Source organism: Nyctereutes procyonoides, unplaced genomic scaffold (genome assembly GCF_905146905.1).
Source record: "Nyctereutes procyonoides isolate TBG_1078 unplaced genomic scaffold, NYPRO_anot_genome, whole genome shotgun sequence".
NCBI classification, from domain to species: domain Eukaryota; kingdom Metazoa; phylum Chordata; class Mammalia; order Carnivora; family Canidae; genus Nyctereutes; species Nyctereutes procyonoides.
Genome location: NW_026575049.1, coordinates 34912313 through 34934459, shown reverse-complemented (window position 1 = coordinate 34934459; position 22147 = coordinate 34912313). Strand labels below are relative to the sequence as shown.

At 37.2% G+C, this 22147-nt stretch overlaps 1 protein-coding gene across 9 annotated transcripts in view; it reads left to right on the top strand.

Annotated features, from left to right (window-relative positions):
* The window catches only part of TXNRD1 (thioredoxin reductase 1), a 120715-nt gene that overhangs the window by 84331 nt on the left and 14237 nt on the right, over positions 1-22147 (top strand). For all 9 annotated transcript variants that reach the window (XM_055328402.1, XM_055328401.1, XM_055328403.1 and 6 more), the window contains 8 exons: positions 1042-1184; positions 1608-1723; positions 3213-3438; positions 7365-7457; positions 8051-8127; positions 9703-9859; positions 16609-16716; positions 19061-19156. In XM_055328402.1, the coding sequence (XP_055184377.1) occupies positions 1042-1184; positions 1608-1723; positions 3213-3438; positions 7365-7457; positions 8051-8127; positions 9703-9859; positions 16609-16716; positions 19061-19156 (1016 nt within the window). The remainder of the gene's footprint in view (positions 1-1041; positions 1185-1607; positions 1724-3212; positions 3439-7364; positions 7458-8050; positions 8128-9702; positions 9860-16608; positions 16717-19060; positions 19157-22147) is intronic.

Genomic DNA, 22147 nt, shown 5'->3' with positions numbered 1-22147 from the left:
GCCTGCCTGGAGAAATAATGACCTAGACCACAGGCAGGATTGCCCTGAAGATGTTAAAGATTCCACAAAGTTCAGTTAGTCTGATTACTGTTGTCAAACTTAATGGTGTGGCCCAGTGGCACAACAGAAGCCCTAGATAATATGTAAATAAATGATCATAAGTGTATACGCTTGATTTAAAAAAAAAGGTGATGGTGGGCAGCCTCGGTGGCGGCGCAGCAGTTTAGCGCCGCCTGGAGCCTAGGGCGTGATCCTGGAGACCCTGGATCGAGTCCCAGGTCAGGCTTCCTGCATGGTGCCTGCTTCTCCCTCTGCCTGTGTCTCTGCACCTGTGTGTGTGTGTGTGTGTGTGTGTGTGTGTGTGTGTGTCTGAATAAATAAATAAATAATCTTAAAAAAAAAGGTGTTGGGGACGCCTAGGTGATTCAATCAGTTAAGCGTCTACCTTCAGCTCAGATCATGATCCCAAAGTCCTGGGATCAAGTCCCACATTGGGCTCCTTACTCAGTGGGGAGTCTGCCACTCCCCCTGCTTGTGCTCTCTCTCTGTCAAATAAATGAATACAATCTTTAAAAAAAAAAATGTGATGGGCTATGTTTGGCTGTGGGGCCATACTTGGCCTTTGTTTGCTGGTCTCTGGTCTAGACTCTGTTACAAGCTTAGTAACTCCAAACCTGGCTACATCAGGATCCTTTGGGGATTGTTAAAACTACAGAATCCTAGGCTTTACCACACCTCATTACCCCAACAATCAGTATTTACAATCAAAATAAATCCTGTTCATTTTTTAAAAAGTTTATGCCTGGTTATCTTAGTTTTAAGAATTGCCAGGAGGCCTTGCATGACTTAATTGTATGGTGGTCTTCTAAAAAAGAAAGAATATTTGAGCATGAAAAAGTTGTTGATGTGTTTGAAATGAAGGACCCTGCTCTTTTAGACTAAAAGCTCTGCTCTTCATATTCCATGTGAATAGTTGCTGAGAAATGATCTTTGCCAGGCAGTTGAAAAGCTAAAAGCATTTTGTCTTATCTTCTTGTGCAGTTAAACATGACTGGGATAAAATGACAGAAGCTGTACAGAACCACATTGGCTCTCTGAACTGGGGCTACCGGGTAGCTCTGCGGGAGAAAAAGGTGACCTATGAGAATGCATATGGACAGTTTGTGGGTCCTCATAGGATTAAGGTAATTGTGTGACACCCTGAGTAGCTTTTGTTTGTTTTAAACTTTGCTTGGGGGTAGGGGAGGAAAAAGAAAGTGATTATCTTAATAAAATAAAAGCCATGGTGACCCAAATTGTCCAGTTTGGTGATTTTGCAGTCACATCTTACAGGGCTTTCTTTTGTGGGGTGGTAGTGTAAGAGTCCTGGATTTGGGGCCAGATGGCCTGGATTTGAGTGTTGCTGCTTGTTAGATTTATGATTTTAAACAAATGTATTAATTACTCAGAGCCTTAACATCTTATTGGGTATTACCAGATTTTTGTGACGATCAAATTGGATAATGTGGTGAATGGCCTTTGTTAATTATAAAGTCTGCAATTCTAATGAATAATGAATGAATAATAAGTCTGCAACTTATTAAAAGTTGACATTGGTTTCTTTGCAGGCAACAAATAACAAAGGCAAAGAAAAAATTTATTCAGCAGAGAGATTTCTCATTGCTACTGGTGAGAGGCCACGTTACTTGGGAATCCCCGGTGACAGAGAGTACTGCATCAGCAGGTAAGGGACCTTGCGGGGGAAAAGAGAAACTCATTTTAGATTTATGCTTTTCAGGGTTTTTTTTTATTATTATTTTATTATTTTTTATTTTATTTTATTTTATTTTATTTATTTTATTTATTTATTTTATTTTATTTTATTTTATTTTATTTTATTTTATTTATTTATTTATTTATTTATTTATTTATTTATTTGGCTTTTTCTTCAAACCCATTCAGTCCATTTCCTAGAACTTCAAAGTATTTTGCCACATTTTTTGCCCAAAAGGGACAGGGAGTTGGGAAAAAAGCACGGGAAAAATCATTTTATGCAAGAGAACATTGAAAGAATTCAAAGCCGTAAACATTGGTCTTTTTACTACCTGGTTAACATCACTGCTGACATATAGATTTATGTTTGAAATGTATATATGTGTGAGTGTGTGTTATAAATGTATAAAACATAAAACCAGAAGAATATTCATGGGGACACTAAAACAATGACAGGATGGCAGGCCATGTAGATTTATTAAACCCTCGTCCCTCCTCATGCTGTTTGCAAGGTTATAATGTCACTGTAGGCTGGCCATCTGAAATAAGTGAGTCAGGCAAGGTTTGGCTGTGTGATTTATTTTTGCCCATCAGGTGATCGTATGGTGACATAGCAATTCACATTTGGAATTCAATCAGGAATTTTACATTATGACGAAATTATGACAGGTTGTTGATAAATACGTCCTCTTGGGTGTTTTTTGCCCAAGGAGTTTCGGATTATGTTGTAAATTATTTACTTTCGGGCCCTTTTTCGGGGCAAGGATATGATTTTTTTTTCCTTTGTGCTTCATATAGGGGCAGTTCAGATGGTAACAGTTCTCTTTGTTGTCTCGGATAGCTTCCCTTCTCATATTTTAAAAAATAATTTCCCAACAATGCCTTTGTGATCTCTCTCATGTCCTGTATATTCTTGACTAAAAGATTTTGTTGGGTTTTACCTTTTAGAGCTGGTTTTTATTTTACAAAACAGTTATGTTGCAAGTTTTCTCCAACTCTTCTCCCCACTCTTGATAATTGGTGTTCTAAATAAAAAGTAATACAGATTTTTACCTCAGAGAGAGCTAAGTGATGAGATGAGGGATGGGGGTTTGATTTGCGAAAATACGATATTAAACACATTAGTGGACAGTTATTCCAGACCGTTCAGGATTATTTTGTTTGACCACGAGCTGGGACTAACGTCAGAAATCGGGCGGTGAGCTGTTTGGCCGTGAGCAGCTTGAGCTACTCCCAAAGCAACTGAGTGGCAAGAAAGGGACAGTGTCTGAGGCCTTGCAAACACTTTCTATGTATTATGTGTGTAGCTAATTGAATGTTTTTAATATTAAAAGTGTATCATCCTTAAGAAACCAAAAATTTTACTTTCATTTAGTCATTATTCACATACGACCATTTTCAATTTCTTTTTTTCCTTTCTTTTCTTTTCTTTTTTTTTTTTTTTTTTAATTTCCTTTCAGTGATGATCTTTTTTCCTTACCTTATTGCCCGGGTAAGACCCTGGTGGTTGGAGCATCCTATGTTGCCCTGGAATGTGCTGGATTTCTTGCTGGCATTGGTTTAGATGTTACTGTTATGGTACGATCCATTCTCCTTAGAGGATTTGACCAGGACATGGCCAACAAAATTGGTGAACATATGGAAGAACATGGTGTCAAGTTTATAAGACAGTTTGTACCAATAAAAGTAAGTGGAGTTGCTGGTAGGTTTATTGTTTCTATACTTAGGTTTAAAAGGCAGGAGAGAAAGCATTGGGGTGGGTGATGGGAGCTGTCTTTCATTATAAACCGTTAGCCTCACCTGTGATATTTTATTTATTTGGCAGCACAAGCTGGGGGACAGGCAAAGGGAGGGGGAGAAGCAGGCTTCCCACTGAGCAGGGATCCCAGTGTGGGGCTTGATCCCAGAACCCCGGGATCATGACCTGAGCCTAAGGCAGATGCTCAACCCCTGAGCCACCCAGGCACCCCAACAGCTTTGTTCTTGTCTGCAGATTAATAATTAATAATAATACTGTCCTCTCAACTTTCTTACCTTGGGTTCCCTTTTTTTTTTTTTTTAATGCTTCTCTTTGGACATCCCTTTACTTTATAATTACTAGAGTTTTTTTAAGGAGTGGAGGTAGATATCCTATGTTTGCACTAGGACTGTGATTAGAAAACAACAGCTGGATGTACATGTTGCCTGATAGAAGAGTAACCTATTCCTATAATGTCTTTTTTTTTAATTCCAGTGTAGTTAACATGCAGTGTTATATTAGTTTCAAGTGTGCAATATAGTCATTCAGCAACATGTTAGTGCTCATCATGATAAGTGCCCTCCTTAATCCCTATCACCTATTTCACTCATCCCCCCGCCCCAGCCTGCCCTCTGGGAACCATCTATTCTCTAATAAGAGTTGGTTGTTTTGATTTGTCTCTTTTGTTGTTCATTTGTTTTCTTTCTTTAACTCCACATGTGAATGAAATCATAGGTTTTTTTGTCTTTCTCTGACTTATTTTGCTTAGCATTATACTCTCTAGTTCCATCCATGTTGTTGCAAATGGCAAGATTTCATCCTTTTTTATGGCTAATATCCCATTGTTTGTATAAACCACATCTTTATTCATCTATTGATGGATGCTTGGGCTGCTTCTGTAATTTGGCTATTGTAGATAATACTGCAGTGAACATAACAGTACATTTATCCTTTCAAATTAATGTTTTTATATCTTTTGGGTAAATACCTGATAGTGCAATTGCTGGATCATATGGTAGTTCTATTTTTAATTTTTAAATTTTTTTAAATTTTTATTTTTTTTTAAAGATTTTATTTATTTATTCACGAGAGACACACAGAGAGAGTCTAGGCAGAGACACAGGCAGAGGGAGAAGCAGGCTCCATGCAGGGAGCCCAATGTGGGACTCGATCCTGGGTCTCCAGGATCATGCCCTGGCCTGAAGGCGGCACTAATCTGCTGAGCCACCCAGCTGCCCTATTTTTAATTAAAAAAAAGAAAAGATTTTATTTATTCTAGAGAGAGTGTGTACGCATGAATGGAGGGAGTGGCAGAGAGGGATGGAGAGGGTTAAGCAGATTTGCACAGAGTACAGAGCCCACTGTGAAGCTTGATCCCAGGACTTTGAGATCATGACCTGAGCTGAAACCAAGGGGTGGATGCCTGACTGAGTCATCCAGATACCCTTGTATTTCTAAATTTTTTAAAAGATTTTATTTAGGGTGACTAGGTGATGGGCGTTGAGGGGGACACTTGACAGGATGAGCACTAGGTGTTAAAAACTATATGTTGGCAAATCGAACTTCAATAAAAAATATGTTAAAAATAATAATTAAAAAATTAAGATATTATTTGTTCATGCGAGTCACAGAGAGACAGGCAGAGACATAGGCAGAGGGAGAAGCAGGGTCAGTGCAGGGAACCCGATGTGGGACCCCGGGATCACACCCTGAGCCAAAAGCATACACTCAACCACTGAGTCTCCCAGGCATCCCTATTTTTTAAGGAACCTCCATATTGTCTTCCACAGTGGCTATGCCAGTTTGCATTCCCACCAACAGTGTGCAAGCGTTCCTGTTTCTCCACATCCATGCCAATACTTGCTATTTTTTGTGTTTTTTATTTTAGCTGTCTGACAGATGTGAAGTGATACCTCATTGTGTTTTTTAAAAAATTTTATTTATTTTAGAGAGAAAATGAGTGGGCGTTAAGGAGCAGAGAGAGAGGGAAAAGCAGACTCCCCGTGGAGCAGGCAACTTGATGAGGGGTTCAGTCCCAGGACCCAGGCATCATAACCTGAGCTAAAGGGCAGATGAATTTTTTTTTTCATGTTTGTTAAAGTAATTTATTTATTTATTTTTAACTGGAGTTCAATTTGCCAACATATACCATAACACCCAGTGCTCATCCCATCAAGTCCCCCCCTCAGTGCCCGTCACCCAGTCACCCCCCACCCCCTGCCCACCTCCCTTTCCACCACCCCTTGTTCATTTCCCAGAGTTAGGAGTCTCTCATGTTCTGTCTCCCTCTCTGATATTTCCCACTCATTTTCTCTCCTTTCCCCTTTATTCCCTTTCACTATTTTTTATATTCCCCAAATGAACGAGACCATGTAATGTTTGTCCTTCTCCAATTGACTTATTTCACTCAGCATAATACCCTCCAGTTCCATCCATGTCGAAGCAAATTGTGGATATTTGCTGTTTCTAATGGCTGAGTAATATTCCATTTTATACATATACCACATCTTCTTTATCCATTCATCTTTCAATGGACACTGAGGCTCCTTCCACATTTTGGCTATTGTGGACATTGCTGCTAGAAACATCAGGATGCAGGTGTCCCAGTGTTTCACTGCATCAGTATCTTTGGGGTAAATCCCCAGCAGTGTAAATAAAGGCAGATGCTTAACTGACTGAACCACCTGGGCGCGCCTCCTCCTCATTGTGGTTTTGATAATGCATTTTCCTGATGATGAATATTGTTGACAATCTTTTCATGTGTCTGTTGGCTCTCTGGATGCCTTTGGAGATGCCTTTCTGTTTATGTCTTCTCCCCCCCCCCCCTTTTTTTTTTAAGCTCCGTTGGGCTTAAATTCATGACTCTGAGATCAAGATCTGGTTTGAGATCAGAAGTCAGATGCTTAGCTAACTGAGCCACTCAGGTGCCCACTTTTTAATTGGATTATTTGGTTTTTTGGTGTTGAGTTGTATAAATTTTTTTATATAAATTCTTTATATGTTTTGGATGTTAACCCTTTATCAGATATGTCATTTGCAAATCTCATCTCTCATTCTACAGAAGTAGAAAGTATTCTCTTATACTTTTGTTGATTGTTTCCTTCGCTTTGCAAGAGCTTTTTATTTTGATGTAATCCCAATAGTTCATTTTTGCTTTTTTTTTTTCCCCTTGCCTGAGGAGACCTATCTAGAAAATTGTTGCTAAGGCCAATGTCAGAGAAGTTATTGCCTGTGTTGTCTTCTAGGATTTTTATGGTTTCAGGTCTCAACATTTAGGTCCTTAATCCATTTTGAGTTTATTTTTGTGTGTGGTGTAAGGAAGTGGGCAAGTTTTCTTTTCTTTTCTTTTCTTTTCTTTTCTTTTCTTTTCTTTTCTTTTCTTTCTTTTCTTTTTCTTTTTTGCATGAAACTGTCTAGTTTTCCTCAAACCATTTGTTGAAGAGACTGTCTTTTTTCCATTGCATATTCTTTCCTTCTCTGTTGAAGATTAATTGACCATTCCTTTATAATGTTTTAACATTTAGAGAGTTGTGAGCACCTTGAGAATCTTGTGGACTATCCCCTAGTAAAATAAATATGTGCACATAACATTTTACTGAGTTACCAGGGTCTCTTTTTTCTCTCCCAATTTTCTCTTTGAATTTTACTCTGTTTGGGAACTATTTGAAAGAAAGCCCCTCTAGCAAACAAACAATAGAAAGAAGGGGATAAAATAGAAAAATCTCTTATTATCCTCATGATGTTAAGGTGAGGGAGATGAGACATGAAAGACCTTTCGAGCCAGATTTTGTGTTTTAACTTTGGGTTGACCTGATAGAAAAGGCTTGGTACATGTCCTTATTGTGGAGTAAGTGAAACTTTATTACTTTTATAGGTTGAACAAATTGAAGCAGGGACACCAGGCCGACTCAGGGTGGTAGCTCAGTCCACCAGTAGTAGCGAAACCATTGAAGGAGAGTATAATACGGTAAGGAGAGGACCCAGGTCATTATTCATTAGAAAGCAGATAATGTGCTTATTGGTTATTTGCTGGGTATATACAATGGCTGCTTGCTATTTCCAAAACCCTTGATTATATTCCCATTCTAAGACATTGTTATTGCTTGTGGTATTACAATTTGTTTTAGTATAGGGATGGCTTCAGATTTTCTTTAATCTAACTTTAAAACATCATTTGTCAAAGAGCTGAAAAGGACATCCAACTTTTAAAATGAGCTAGAACTTCTCTGTCCTTAAAAATTTTAATTTCTCTAGCTCACTACTTAAAAAAAAAGTAGTTCAGTCATAGGCTATGCTTTCTTTGTCCCTAAACTTGGCTAGATTTATAAAGGAATTGTTAACTTTCTTTTTCTTAATAAATGGATAAGGATTTCTACTGTATCCTATTCAATGGCTATATATATATTTTTTTAAGATTTTAATTTGTTTAAACTCTTGCAGTATTTTCTTAGTGAAGTATTTCTTTCCAGGTCTGGAAAATGCAATGAGATTGGCTTAATGATTAAGTAACTTATATGCAACCTTTTGGTAACAGTCACTGATATATTAATAATTTTTCAGGTATTGCTGGCAATAGGAAGAGATGCTTGCACAAGAAAAATTGGCTTAGAAACCGTGGGAGTAAAAATAAATGAAAAGTAAGAAAAAAATTTATTATGTCTTACTGAATTAGTGTTCCAGTTATTTTATAATACTGATTAATAGTGAAGTTTTAGATTTTTAGTTAGTTGTCATTATATTGGAGAAAACTCTCAGTGCTATTCACAGTAGTATTTTCTGTTTTTACTTCTTTCCCCTTTTCAGAATCTAAATGGAAGATAGAACAGCTTGCATTTTGTTTCTTTAATGTTTAGGGTACAGAAAAAGAATCTAACCCCACAGTTAATTGCAGGTGTGTGCTTTGAGCCTCATTAAATATATAAATTTAGGATGATGAGTGGTCACTGTATTTCTAGTGACAGCTACAAGTATCAAAAACTTTTCAAGGTTAAAAGTTAAAACGTTCTGGACTGTAGCACTAGTTGAGATAACTGACCTGCGTGGTATCTGCTTATCTGCTGCCTGAGGCTGTTTTCCAATATCCCCTTCCTTAAACCAAGTAAAAACAAGCACTGTGAATGCCACATGTCTGGGAAACTAAAAATGCAGGTTACTTTCCCTTTTACTGGAATAATCTTATCTTCTAGAGAAGAGACTTCCCTGCTCTGATTGTGAGGATTTTTGTTTTATTCATTTTTTACTAGGGTGAATGAAGAGACAGTTGTTAAGGAGGTCATCAGTAAGGTTTAGCAGACCAAATGTTCCATCAGCTTAATAAACCTGCTAGCCTGTTTCCAGTGGGTCCAAGGCTAAGATTTTGTGTTATGTTAACAGCTAACACTTACTCTGCACTTACTACGAGCCATGGCCTTTTGTGCTAAATATTTTGTACACATTTTCATTCAATCCTCACTGCCACTTAAAGTAGAAGATGGTATCCTTTTCCTTCTTACTGGTATTCCCAGTATTATGGTTCCCATTCCCAATACGTGGTTCCCATTTTCCCCTGGGAGAATGAAGCTTAGTGACATTAAATAGCCTTCCCAGCATCATAGAGGTGATAACTAACAGACCTGATTATTACAGTTTAGAATCTTTATATTCTTTTTTTGTTTGTTTTATTTAGTTAGGTAATCTCTACACCCAACGTGGGGCTCACACTCAGAACCCTGAGATCAAGAATTGCACATTCCTCCCACCAAGCTAGCCAGGCACCCCTAGTATCCACCTGCATGTTTTTAACCACTGTTGAAACCCCCCAGAGTTTCTTACGCTTTTCTTATTCCAGAATTGTCTCTAAGCTTTTTAAGAATTTTAAAAAAATTTTTATTTTATTTTTTTATTTTTATTTATTTTTTTTTTTTAAGAGAAGAAGAGTGCTTGGGGCATGGGGGAGAAGCAGAGGGCAAGAGAGAATCTTTAGCAGGCTCCACATTCAGTGCAGAGCCTGATACAGGGCTTGATCCCACAACCCTGAGATCATGACTTGAGCTGAAATCAAGAGTCAGATGCTTAACTGAGCAATCCAGTTGCCCCTGACGTATGTATTTTTAAGTTAATGCATTAGAATATTGGCCTTAGCTAGAATCACAGTTTTGGGCTTCTTTGGGAGAAAGGAGATTTTGTTTTACTTAATAGTGGTAATTAATAATTTTAACTGAATGAATTTTCAGGACTGGAAAAATACCTGTCACAGATGAAGAGCAGACCAATGTGCCTTACATCTATGCCATTGGTGATATATTGGAGGGGAAGCTGGAGCTCACCCCAGTAGCAATCCAGGCAGGAAGATTGTTGGCTCAGAGGCTTTATGCTGGCTCCAATGTGAAGGTGAGTTGTAGCTGACACCTATTGATACTGTTTTTTGTTTTTGTTTTTTTAATATTTATGTATTTATTAGAGAGGGGAAGAGAGAATCCCAAGCCAACTCTGTTGAGTGTGGAGTCCTGTACAAGGGCTCAGTTCTATGATCCATGAGATCACTATCTGAGCCAAAACCAAGAGTCGGACACTTAACCTACTGAGCCACTCAGGCACCCCGCCTATTGAGACTGTTTTTAATAATGCTCCCAGTTCTCTAATTAGGGATAGCTGTGAAGTTTTCCAGGTCTTTTTTTTTTTTTTAAAGATTTTATTTATTCATGAGAAACCCAGAGAGAGGCAGAGGCAGAGACATAGGCAGAGGAAGAAGCAGGTTCCTTGGAGAGCCCAATGCAGGACTTGATCCCGGGACTCTGGGATCACAACCTGAGCCCTAGGCAGATGCTCAACCACTGAGCCACCCAGATGTCCCAAGTTTTCCAGGTCTTGAATAATTTAGCTATCTGCTGACAGCATCTTAGATGTGCTTTATTAACTGTATTCAAAACAAGACTTTGTTAAGACTACTGTTCTTTTTTTACTTTATTAGGAAAATTGTCATTCTTGGAATCACACTAGGAATAAAATGAGCTTGATTAATCAAGTTTCAGCTCTATTATGTTTCATAGATGCCTAATAGTTGCATTTTACATTAATTTCATTATTACCCATTTTAGTATAATTTTCTGAATCTTTCTATGGCACCCATCTAGGCTATAAAAGGATTTGAGGATGTAGGTAATAATGTCATTGTACAGAGCTGCTTAAACAGATACTTAGGCTTTTATTACCTTGTCCTTTCTAAAAATATGTCTTCTGCTCTTGGAATGTTTAATGTGTTATATTAATGTTTTCAGTTTTTTTTAAGTCAGTGTATGAAATTGAAACTTTTAGGTATGTTTCATAGGACTAGATGGCAAATATTATAAATGTACTGTAATTTTTTAAGACAAATTTTACAGCAGTTACAGGTTCACAGCAAAATTGAAAGGAAGGTACCAGGATTTCCCATATATTATTCCCTGCACTCATACATTCATAGCCTTCCCCATCATCAGCATTTCCTCCCTAATTGATTATTTGAAAGGATTCTAGGAACATTGATTGTAAAGAACTTAGTCATTACTCATTTTCCTGGCACATAAATCACCATGGGTTGATCTGGGTTGGTTATAGTAATGGAAACTTCAAAGAATACAGCTAGTAAAATTTATGACAGGCATTTCGAATGTACCTGGGATTAGTTTGGATAGTGGCATAATAAGATCTTCTATCTTGAAATTAATAGGATTTAGACTAAAAAGGATTTGAATTCCAGATTGTCTGAACATCCAGGGCATAGTAGCTGATTCTTATTACTATTTGGGATAAATTTAACTACTTACTGGAATGAGTTATGTCTTGTATTGTTGCAGTTATTGAGTATCTGGTAAACCAAGAAAAGGGGACCTGGAAATACAGCTTGAGATGCATTGAATTTGTTCCTGACCTTATATCTTTGTGTTTTCCTAAAATGGAGGTATTTTTGTATACCAACAATAACCAAAGAAGACATGTGCAAAAATTTGCTCCTAAACAAATTTGAAATTAAGTAGCACAAAATTCTATTTATTTATTTATTTATTTATTTATTTATTTATTTATTTATTTATTTATTAATTAATTATAGTCACAGAGAGAGAGAGAGGCAGAGACACAGGCAGAGGGAGAAGCAGGCTCCATGCACCGGGAGCCCGACGTGGGACTCGATCCCGGGTCTCCAGGATCGCGCCCTGGGCCAAAGGCAGGCACCAAACCGCTGCGCCACCCAGGGATCCCCAGTAGCACAAAATTCTTAAAAAAAACTTTAATTCTTAAAAAACCTTTCTTTGCACCTACTTTTATGTGACCTTCCATGTGTTGGCATGGTACTGTATTCTATTCTCTCCTAGGTAGAGCCAATTTTCTTAAAGTGCCTTAAGCTTTTAGCAACATTAGAGTTTAATGTAGGTTGAAATTAAAGGACTCTTTTTTATTCTGTTTTATCTTTTTTTCCTTATTTTTAGTCTAACCATAATAATAAGACAAATACTTTACTGAACAAGAAAATAAACAGATGCAGATGCGCTCTGATCTCTGAGTTTGAAGTCTCCCTGGTCTGTCCTTCAATATAATAAATAAAGTCAAAATGCCAGTAGATATCTAGGTTAAATGTATTTGGGGAAATCACACACTTTTAAAGCAACTGCATAATTTTGTTCCCTTTCATTTTGCCCAACATATGTTAATGAGAGCATTATCACATATTATCTAAGAAGGTGAGAGGATCCATGACTTCCTTCCTTCTAAGGGAGCAGCTCTATTGAAAAGTTTAGTTTAACATCAACACCTAGCTGTGTTTCAATCCATTATGGGATTTTAAGGGAGCTCAAATTGAATCGTGGGTGTTGGTGCCTTCCTCCAAAATTGCTATCATCTATTCCTTATTGCTTCACAAGAGTGTTGGGAGGAAAAAGAGATAATGCTACATGTGAGTGCTTGTGCCATGCTTGACATTGCGCTAAGGGGCTTTGTACACCTTATCTCATTCAGCCTCAGGGCAGTTGTGGAGATTGATGACAAAGTACAGGGAAATTAGGTAACTGCGTGAGGTCAGGAGGCTAGGAGGCAGCCAAGGCATAAAAATGAAGTCCATTTCTGATTGTAGGTACTACTCTCTTAATCACAACGATTTATTGCCTAAGAAAGAAGATCTAAGACATATAGATTATAGGAAAATAGGGGGTGGAATAGGAAAGATATCTCCATACTTAAAGAATCTACCAATTTGCAAAAATTTCTGTAACAAATATAATTTTCCTAAATAAAATGAAGCAGAAAATATATAGGGAAAATTTGTATGACCCTTTTTAGCACTTAATAATTAAACTTTCGGGCAGCCCTGGTGGCTCAGCGGTTTAGAGCCACCAACGGCCCAGGGCGATCCTTGGAGACCCAGGATCGAATCCCATGTCAGGCTCCCTGCATGGAGCCTGCTTCTCCCTCTCCCTGTGTCTCTGCCTCTCTCCTCTCTCTCCTCTCTGTGTATTCTCATGAATAAATAAATTAAATCTTTAAAAAAAAATACTTAAACTTTCAAAACTTAAAAATATTTGCCATTAAACTATTCCATTCTTTTGGAAACAAAATGAAGGAATGAAAAAAAAAGTTGCTCTCAAACACTTGAAATACTTCGTTTTTACAAAGAGTAAACACTAGCATCTTTATTATTAAGGAGGTACTTTTTGTTAACTGAGTATTATAGTATATATAAAATATTTTAGGGGTGCCTGGCTGGCTCAGTCTGTAGCGTGTCCAATTCTTGATCTCAGAGTTGTGAGTTCAAGTCTCATATTGAGTGTAAAGCCTACTTAAAATGTGTATATGTGTATGTATATATGTGTGTGTGTGTGTATGTGCATGTATTTTATGTGAAAACCATAGAGAAACTGCAGGACACATATCTTCAACTTCAGAATGTGCATTCTAAAAGTGCATTAAGCTGATGTTGTGAAAACTGCGAAGTGTGTTCTCCAAATGGAAGTGATAGAAACAAGGGTTACATTTTCCAGGCTAGGCCACACAGTCCACTTTAAGTCCATAGGAACCTGCATTTTGGAACCGGGGACAAACCTGTCTTTTTTTTTTTTTCTTCTTTTTTTTTTTTGACAAACCTGTCTTTTATGTAGATACTGATTTCCATTTGATACACTGTTTTCTGCTTAAAGAATTTCCTTTAATAGTTATTTAGTGTGTGTCTGCTCTTGGTGGATTCCTTTTCTACTCTTTGTTGTTTGTTTTTTTAGATTCATTTTGCCTCCAATTTTTGGGAAGGTATTTTTGCTGAATATAGAGTCCTAGATTTACTGTGTTTCTTTAAATATTTTAGTGATTTGCCTATTATCTTGATCACAAAGATTCTGAACACAAGTATGCTGTCATTTTTATCTTTGTTCTTCATAAGATTGCCTTTTATCACAGTGTTTTAGCAATTACTGCTAAATTACTGTGTGCCTTGGCATGCTTTTTATTATTATTATTCTGCTTATGGTTTGTCAAGATTCTTGGACTTCTGTTTCTCCTTTTCATCAGATTTGGAAAGTTTTTAGCCATTCGTTTTTTTTTTTCTGTCTTCCCCCTTCCCTTTTTCCCCCTCAGCCTCCAGTTAATGAATGTTGGTTCACTCAGTGTTATCCTGAGTGTCTAATGCTCTTTTCATATTCTTCCCCCTCTGTTTCTGTCCTGTGTTTTTTTCAAGGACCTGTTGTGATGTCTTCAAGTTGACTATCTTCTGCACTGTCTTAGGCTATTAATTCCAGATTGTGTAGTTTGCACTTCAAATAGTTTTTTCATCTCTACAAGTTTTATTTACCTAAGATGTTCTCAAGGCACCTGGGTGACTCAGTGGTGAGTTTCTGCCTCTGGCTCAGGTTGTGACCCTGGGGTCTTGGGATTGAGTCCTGCATTGGGCTCCCTGTGAGGAGCCTGCTTCTCCCTCTGCCTGTGTCTCTGCCACTGTGTGACTGTCTCTCATGAATAAATACATAAAATCTTTTAAAAAATAAATGTTTTTGTTTTCTCTCCTCAACGGGTTCATGTCTTTATTTACTTGACTATACAGAACATGTTTATAATATGCTCATTTCATGTCTTCTGATAATTCCATCATCTCATTTTTTTTTTCATCATCCCATTTTTAGTGTCTGTTTCTATTCATTGATTTTTCTCTCGTTATTGGCTCACATGTTCTTGCTCCTTTGCATTTCTCGTTATTTTGGATGGATGTGGACATTGTACATTTTACTCTGTTGGGTGCTGGGTTTTATTGAATTCCTTTATACAGTGTTGGATTTTGTTCTGGCAGCCCGTTAAGTTACATGGAATTAGTTTTATCCTTTTGTAACTTGCTTTTAAGCTTTTTTTAGGGTCTGCAAGTAGCCACCTTCTATCTAGGGCTGATTTAATTCCACTCCTAACTCCTGCCTTTTGGAGGACTCTACCCTATTCCTCCTTATGAGTTCTTTCTACTCTGGCTTGAGGAAACAGGAGCTATTCCCAGTCCTATAAGAGTTCTGGTCATTTGGGGGCCTGCTGCTTTCTGCTTTCCAGTAGCTCTTTCCTCACCCTTGAGGACCACCGATGACACATTTATGGATCAGTTCTCAGCCCCATTCTTTGCAGATCTCAAGAGTTCGTCCCACTCTACCCTCAGGTGCTCTGCCCTGCAGCCCTAAGCCTAAACTGTGGTCTCTATCTCCATAACTAAGAAAGATTGCTGTGCTCTGTTTGTGTTCCCTCTTCTTGCACCAATCCTTAGTGCTCTGGACAGTAATTGAGAAATCACTGGGCTCACCTCATTTGTTTCCCTTCTGTCCGGAATCACACATCCTTCACTGCCTGTTGTCCAGGGTCTGCAAGTGGTGGCTGCTGTTTGTCTGGTTTTCTCCTTGTTGAAAACAGGAAGGGACATCTGGTCCCTGATACACCATTATGGCTGTCTGTCGATGTCTACCTATACTTTTGATTCATAATTCTAAGAGTTTATGTTCTTTTTAAAGAAAAAGGATTATATTGTTTCTAGAGGGAGACTGTTTTAAAGGGGAATTGAATATCTGATATTTTATTTTATTTATTTTTTAATATCTGATATTTTAAATGCAAAATGTTACTTAGGCTCACCTCTGTGTACAAATGTGATTTGGTAGGTTTTTACCAAATCATTTGTAAACATGTTTGGTATTTGCATAATATCTTTTCTACAATTCACATCAGTATACTGGAGGCTCTGAGAAATCCATAGTAGAGAAACCTGTTTATTTAGTGTTTCACAAAATTGTTTGACTTCAGAATCCTTTTGTCATCTCTACTATTAACATCATAAAATATGCTTTGGAAATACCATCATTAACTTTTTTTTGTTTCTGTGGTCTTCCACTTTAGTGGCTGTATAATACTACACTGAGAGTATATACTATAGAATCACTCTCCTGTTTGCTATTTATAACCACTCAGTATATTGCCCCTGCAGCAATGCTCAATGCCTGTCACTTTTTCCATATAATAAATTAAGATTTCTAAGGGTGGGGTTCTTGACACAAAGATAAAGAATGTATTTATGGCTCTTACTAGGTATTACCTAATTGATTTTCCAAAGAAGTCTATTAATTTCTGTCACCTGTGTGAGACTATCAGCATTGAATACACTTGTATTGTTTTTGGCTGCTTTATAAAGGGAGAAAAAGTGTGTCCTTGTTGTTAACATCAGTTAGTAGATCGATGGAGAAGGCACATGAATCTATTTATACCTGGTCTTGACAGACTTCAGACCTCTTAAAAGTGCCACATGAGTTAATGGTTCTCAGAGAAGTGGGTTTATATCTGGTGTTGTGACTTCCCATACTTTTCATAGAAATTTATTAGTCTGCTTTCCCCTTCTGATTTTTTTTAAGATTTTTTAAAATTTGTTTATTCATAACAGAGAGAGAGAGAGAGGCAGAGACCCAGGCAGAGAGGAGAAGTAAGCTTCATGCAGGTAGCCTGACGTGGGATTTGATCCTGGATCTCCAGGATCACACCCTGGGCTGAAGGCACTAAACCGCTGAACCACCAGGGCTGCCCTCCCCTCCTGATTTTAAACTTTTTTGACATATTCTTTTTAGAGTTATAATTTCTCCAGTCTTTAACCTTCCATTTTGAAACAGTGTGATTATGAAAATGTTCCAACAACCGTGTTTACTCCTTTGGAATATGGTGCCTGTGGTCTTTCTGAGGAGAGAGCTGTGGAGAAATTCGGGGAAGAAAATATTGAGGTAAGTTATATTCTTTATGCCTATGTTAAGTTATACTGCTCTTTTGTTCAAAATTAAAAGTAATTTCAAGCACATAGAAAAGGTGAAAAATTATACAAAGACCTTTCTGTATACCTATAATCCAGATTCATGTATTGCCATTTGTTTTATACTTTTCATATTTTCTTTTCTCTCTCTGTATCTGTATTTTTTCCCCGTACCTTTTGAAAGAGGATGAAATGCGCCTTTACTACTAAATTCTTCAGTGTGTGTTTCCTGCGAACAGGGTATTTCTTAACTACATTATAGTCACCACTTTTCAGAAGTTTAATGTTGATACAATACTTGGATATGACCTACCTTCTGTTTTTCAGTCTTGTCAGCTGACTCAGGAATACTTCCTTCTACTTTTTGAAACCACTTTTACTGGTTCCTTTTATTATTAAAATAATATTGTCGGAATTATGGAAAATACAAAGAAGAAAACTAAAAATTAACTCCATTTCTACGACTCTGTTAGTAATAGTCGGGGTTTTTTGTACCATTACCCTCTTCTAACTTTGCTATAATCTAGGAACAGGCACCTGAAAGATGTTTTGGGAACAGGATGCTACCCCAGGGACTGCTGCTTTAAATTGTTCAGGAAAAAAGTTTCTAGTAAAACCTTCCAGAAGACCAGATTTGTAAATCAGAGTAAATTTTATTATATAAAAACCTATTTTAAATCTCTTAATTTTTTCTTACTATATACATTAGTGGTAGTATGTAATATCTTGGTCTATTTGTACCACATTAGTAGCATTTTCTGATTGCAAAAATAGTATCTCCTCATTCTAGGACTTTTGAAAAATTAGGAAAATATAAAAAAGGAAATTGTAATTCATGAAGCAAAAACTGTTATTAATATTTTGGCATATTTCCTTCTAGTTTCTTTCCAAGTTATTTACATGTTTATATTATTGTATACTTGTATATATACATTGTGTGTATTGTATAATTGTAGGTACATGTGTCTTAATTTAAGTATGATTAAGTTATTGCAGTTTTCTCTTTTACAGTTAATGTTAGGTCATGAGCATTTCACCCTAAACCCAGCATTTTAAAAAATGACTTATGTTTTTTTGGATGCTCTAAAATAATTTGATAAGCCATACTTTTATTAGATTGTTCATAGTTTTTCACTTTTACAAATAGAACAATGAACATCTTCATAATTCACTGTATTTCTCTGGTTATTTTCTGACAATAGAGTCCTATCAAAAGAGTCTTATGTTTTAAGGTTCTTAGTATATATTTCATATTTCTTGACAGGCTTTGGCTTTCATTTTATGAAATTTGCATTTTTCATTTAAAAGTAATGCATTTGGGTTGCAGTTTTGAAAATGGAAGTAGGAAACAATTATCCATAGACTTATGTCTGTAACATAGCAATTCTTAGCAATTTGGGATAATTTCTTTAATATCTTTTCCCTATGTAATTGTTGTGATACTATAACATTATATATTCAATTTTATAACCCACATTTAAAAAAAATTCACATTGTATTATAACATCAAAGAACACTTATTATAATGGCTACATAATCCATATTTTTTTAAAAGGTAGCCAGCCATGTATGTTTTCAATTGAGGCTAGCAGCTGGAGGTGGAAATAAATCCCTGTAGTCACCCAGGTTTAAGTTCATGAAGCATCAGTAAAGATATCTGTGTCCTTCCACCTCTCATCTTCCCTCCATCTCTCCCTCTTCCTCCTCTTCATTACTTTTGGTGAAAAATACCAAAGGAAGAAATTTCTTTGGAAGCATTAAGCAAGGAACTGGGTAATTGCTATAATTGTTTGTGGCACCTTATTTATTTTTTGCCCAAAGTTGTCATTCAAGATGCAAGATAGTGTTGGGTTCTTTCTTTCTTTCTTTCTTTCTTTCTTTCTTTCTTTCTTTCTTTCTTTCTTTCTTTCTTTCTTCTTCTTCCTTCCTTCCTTCCTTCCTTCCTTCCTTCCTTCCTCTTTTCTTTCTTTTCTTTTCTTTTCTTTTTTCTTTTCTTTCTTTTCTTTTCTTTTTTAATGTAAGACAGCAAGTAATCACCTGGTTTCTTTCTCTCATTTGCTTGCTTTTTGTTGTTATTATTACCTAAGGTTTACTGTTCTGAGGTTGAGATGTAATTAAGGGAAGGAGCTTATAGCAAAGGGGCCTGACAACAAGTGTAAGGTCATTTACCTTCTGACCAAATTTCCTATTTATTCCATGAATTTTATTGTTTCATGAAAGTCTGAGTATCAAAAGAGCCTTCAGTGTTTTCAAATCACAGCTGGTGTTTGACAAACAGACTTCTTAAGATAATGGGCCTAAATTGTGTATCTTCTCAGGTTTATCATAGTTACTTCTGGCCATTGGAGTGGACAATTCCCTCAAGAGATAATAACAAATGTTACGCAAAAGTAATCTGTAACATCAAAGATAATGTAAGTGAAATCCTCATTGAATCCTTTTTTCAGTAATTAAGTTTTTAATATATAGTTCTATTTTGATCACATGATGTACCTCACATTCCTTTAGTGTTTTATTGTTGGTCTTCCCAGCCATGTGGACACTGAGGGCAAGGACCATGGTGACACTGCTTGATCTCTACTCAGGGTCACTGTCACAGGGCCCCGCACGTGGTCGCAGGTCCACAAGACCTCGCCGAGCAAAGACCACAGAGACAGCTTGAGAACTGTTTACACTTGTGTTTGCGAAAGGGAAGCAATGAAGTCAGTGACTATCTAGAAATAATGAAAAATAAAAGGAGTAACACATGTTTGTATCCTAGGCAGCTGGCACTAATGAGAAAGGTGTAATAGGAGGAGCTCTTAATTGGGTTCTGATTGAAGATTTCATTGCCAGCTCCTACGTGTAACAACTGGTAACTGAAAGCCTGTGGGCAAACTCCTTCACCTCACAGTTTTGTTTCCATACCCACAAAATGATTGAATACATGGTTGGTTTTCTTTTTTAGCTACTGTCCTCATTTTATATTGTGATTCAGAATGTATATATCTTTGCACATATGCTTACGGATTAAATCTGATGAGAACTGGTATTTTTAACTTAGTTGGGATCTTACCTTAAAAAAGAAAAAAAAGACCTAAGTAAAAATGTAAATGGTGCTGAAGAATCCATACTTTTCTTATTTGGAGGGTTTGAATAAAATTAAGCCATGTATCCTACTAAGAAACTCCTGCCTCCGGTAGTAGTAGAGGAAAACCTGCGCTGTCTACAGGAATGGTGATCCTAGATGCATCTAGATGCATTTAATAAATGAGGATACTAGGATACAGTTGGCATAAAGAATGATTTTATGCAGTTTTTCCTTTGCAGACATGTTTTATTACTAAAAGTGTTTGCGTATACAATAGTTCTCATGCTGCTGTAGACAAAAGGAGACAATGTCTGAGGTTGTCACTAGCAGTCTGATAACTGCCTCCAACAAGAAGTAGTTCAGTTGCATGTTGCATGTAGCAATGAAACCTCCACATTTTCCTTCAGACCAAGCAAATCTTCTTTAACTGTGTTTTTTTTTCCCACTGTTGTGTCATGTGTTCAAATAACACTTTTTAAATAAAATATGAAGAGTAGGGATCCCTGGGTGGCGCAGCGGTTTGGCACCTGCCTTTGGCCCAGGTGCGATCCTGAAGACCCAGGATCGAATCCCACATCAGGCTCCCGGTGCATGGAGCCTGTTTCTCCCTCTGCCTGTGTCTCTGCCTCTCTCTCTCTCTCTCTCTCTCTCTCTCTCTCTCTATCATAAATAAATTTTAAAAATTTTTAAAAAATTATGAAGAGTAGTTTTCACTATTAATGAGCCCATCTTAATTAAAATAGTTGAGGCCTTAAGGAGGATGATACTGTTTTTAATTATTTTCACAAAGAGTGTATTAGAAAAAATGAATACTTGTCATTGTTCTTTTGTCATGAGCAGTCTCTTTTTTTTTAAGATTTTATTTATTTATTCATGAAAGAGGCAGAGAGAGATGCAGGCTCCCTACAGGGAGCTTGATGTGGGACTCAATCCCAGGACTACAGGATCAAGCCCTGAGCCAAAGGCAGACACTCAGCCATCATGAGCAGTCTTATGCAAAAGCATGCTTCTAGAACTTGACCATCTTTGGGGCGTATGTTTTATTCATTTTGAGTCCGTCACTTTACAGTGTCTACCTATGCTTGGCTTTCTCAGTGTTTATTATCTGCTGGGGTTCTATTTTTCTGTATGTTGTTGTATGTTATGATGAAATATTTAACATTTACAGAAGGATAGGGAAAGTACCCACCATCCAGATTTAGTGTGTTTGCTTCAGAGCTTTTCTGTTGTAAGAGAGAAACCATCACAGAGGAAATTTAGACTAGCTTATGTTTATTGAGCACTTACTATGGTACCACTAGGTACTTCTTGGATGTCTGTTGTATTGACTTAGTTAATTCTTACACAATCCTGTGAGGTGTGTACTCCTGTTATCCCTTCTTCATTGATGATGAAACTGGAGCACATGGAGGTTAAGTGTAACTGTGCTCAGGTCACTAACCTAGTTAATGGCAGAGTTGGAACTCAATCCCAGGCAATGTAGATCTCAAGCTATCAAGCATTACCCTATGCCTGTGTAATCGTTTGTAGTCCTTCTCAATCCTGTGATCCTGTACTACTCACTCCTCCTTGCTCCAGAGGCAACACTGTTTTGAAGCGAGTATCTCACCTGTTCACGTTTTTACATTTGCTGCCTGTTACGTATCCATAAACACGCATTGTGATTTAAGAGTGGTATCCTCAGCTAAAAATAGAACCTTGTAACTTTTTAAAAATCTCTTTCTTTGAGATATATCCATATCATTAAATGTAAGTCTATATATCTTAAGTGCAGTGTGTTTGGTGCTTTATCCATACACTAAACCCCTGATTGGCAGAATGAATATGGAGGAGCTCAGCGTGGAATATATTATAGTACTATGGCAACAGGACAACCATCCTGATTGTTTTCCAGGCAGCAATTAACCTTAGATAAGGCTGTGTACCCCGCAGTGTCAGTTGCCTTTCCTGTGCTGAGGAGGTTGGACTAGATAGTGTAGCTCAGTCATGAAAGTCTGAACATTAGAATGCATCAGATTTCTTTGCCTTTGGCAGAGGTAGCCGGAGTCTGGGATTTGGAGTTTATTCAAAGTAATTGCCACATCACTTTTCAGAGTTGCCAAAAATTTTTCTGTTGGTTTCTAAATGGTTTCAGATTAAAAAGGTCTGAAGTCTAACTATGCTGTCTGCCCTCAAGGCCTTAGAATACTTTCTAAATTTAAATGACTACTTTTATTTATTTATTTTTATTTTAAGGCTTATTTATTTTAGAGAGAGAGTGATGGGCAGATGCACAGGGAGTGACAGAAACCCAAGGGGACTCCACACTAAGCTTGGAGCCTGAGGTCATGACCGA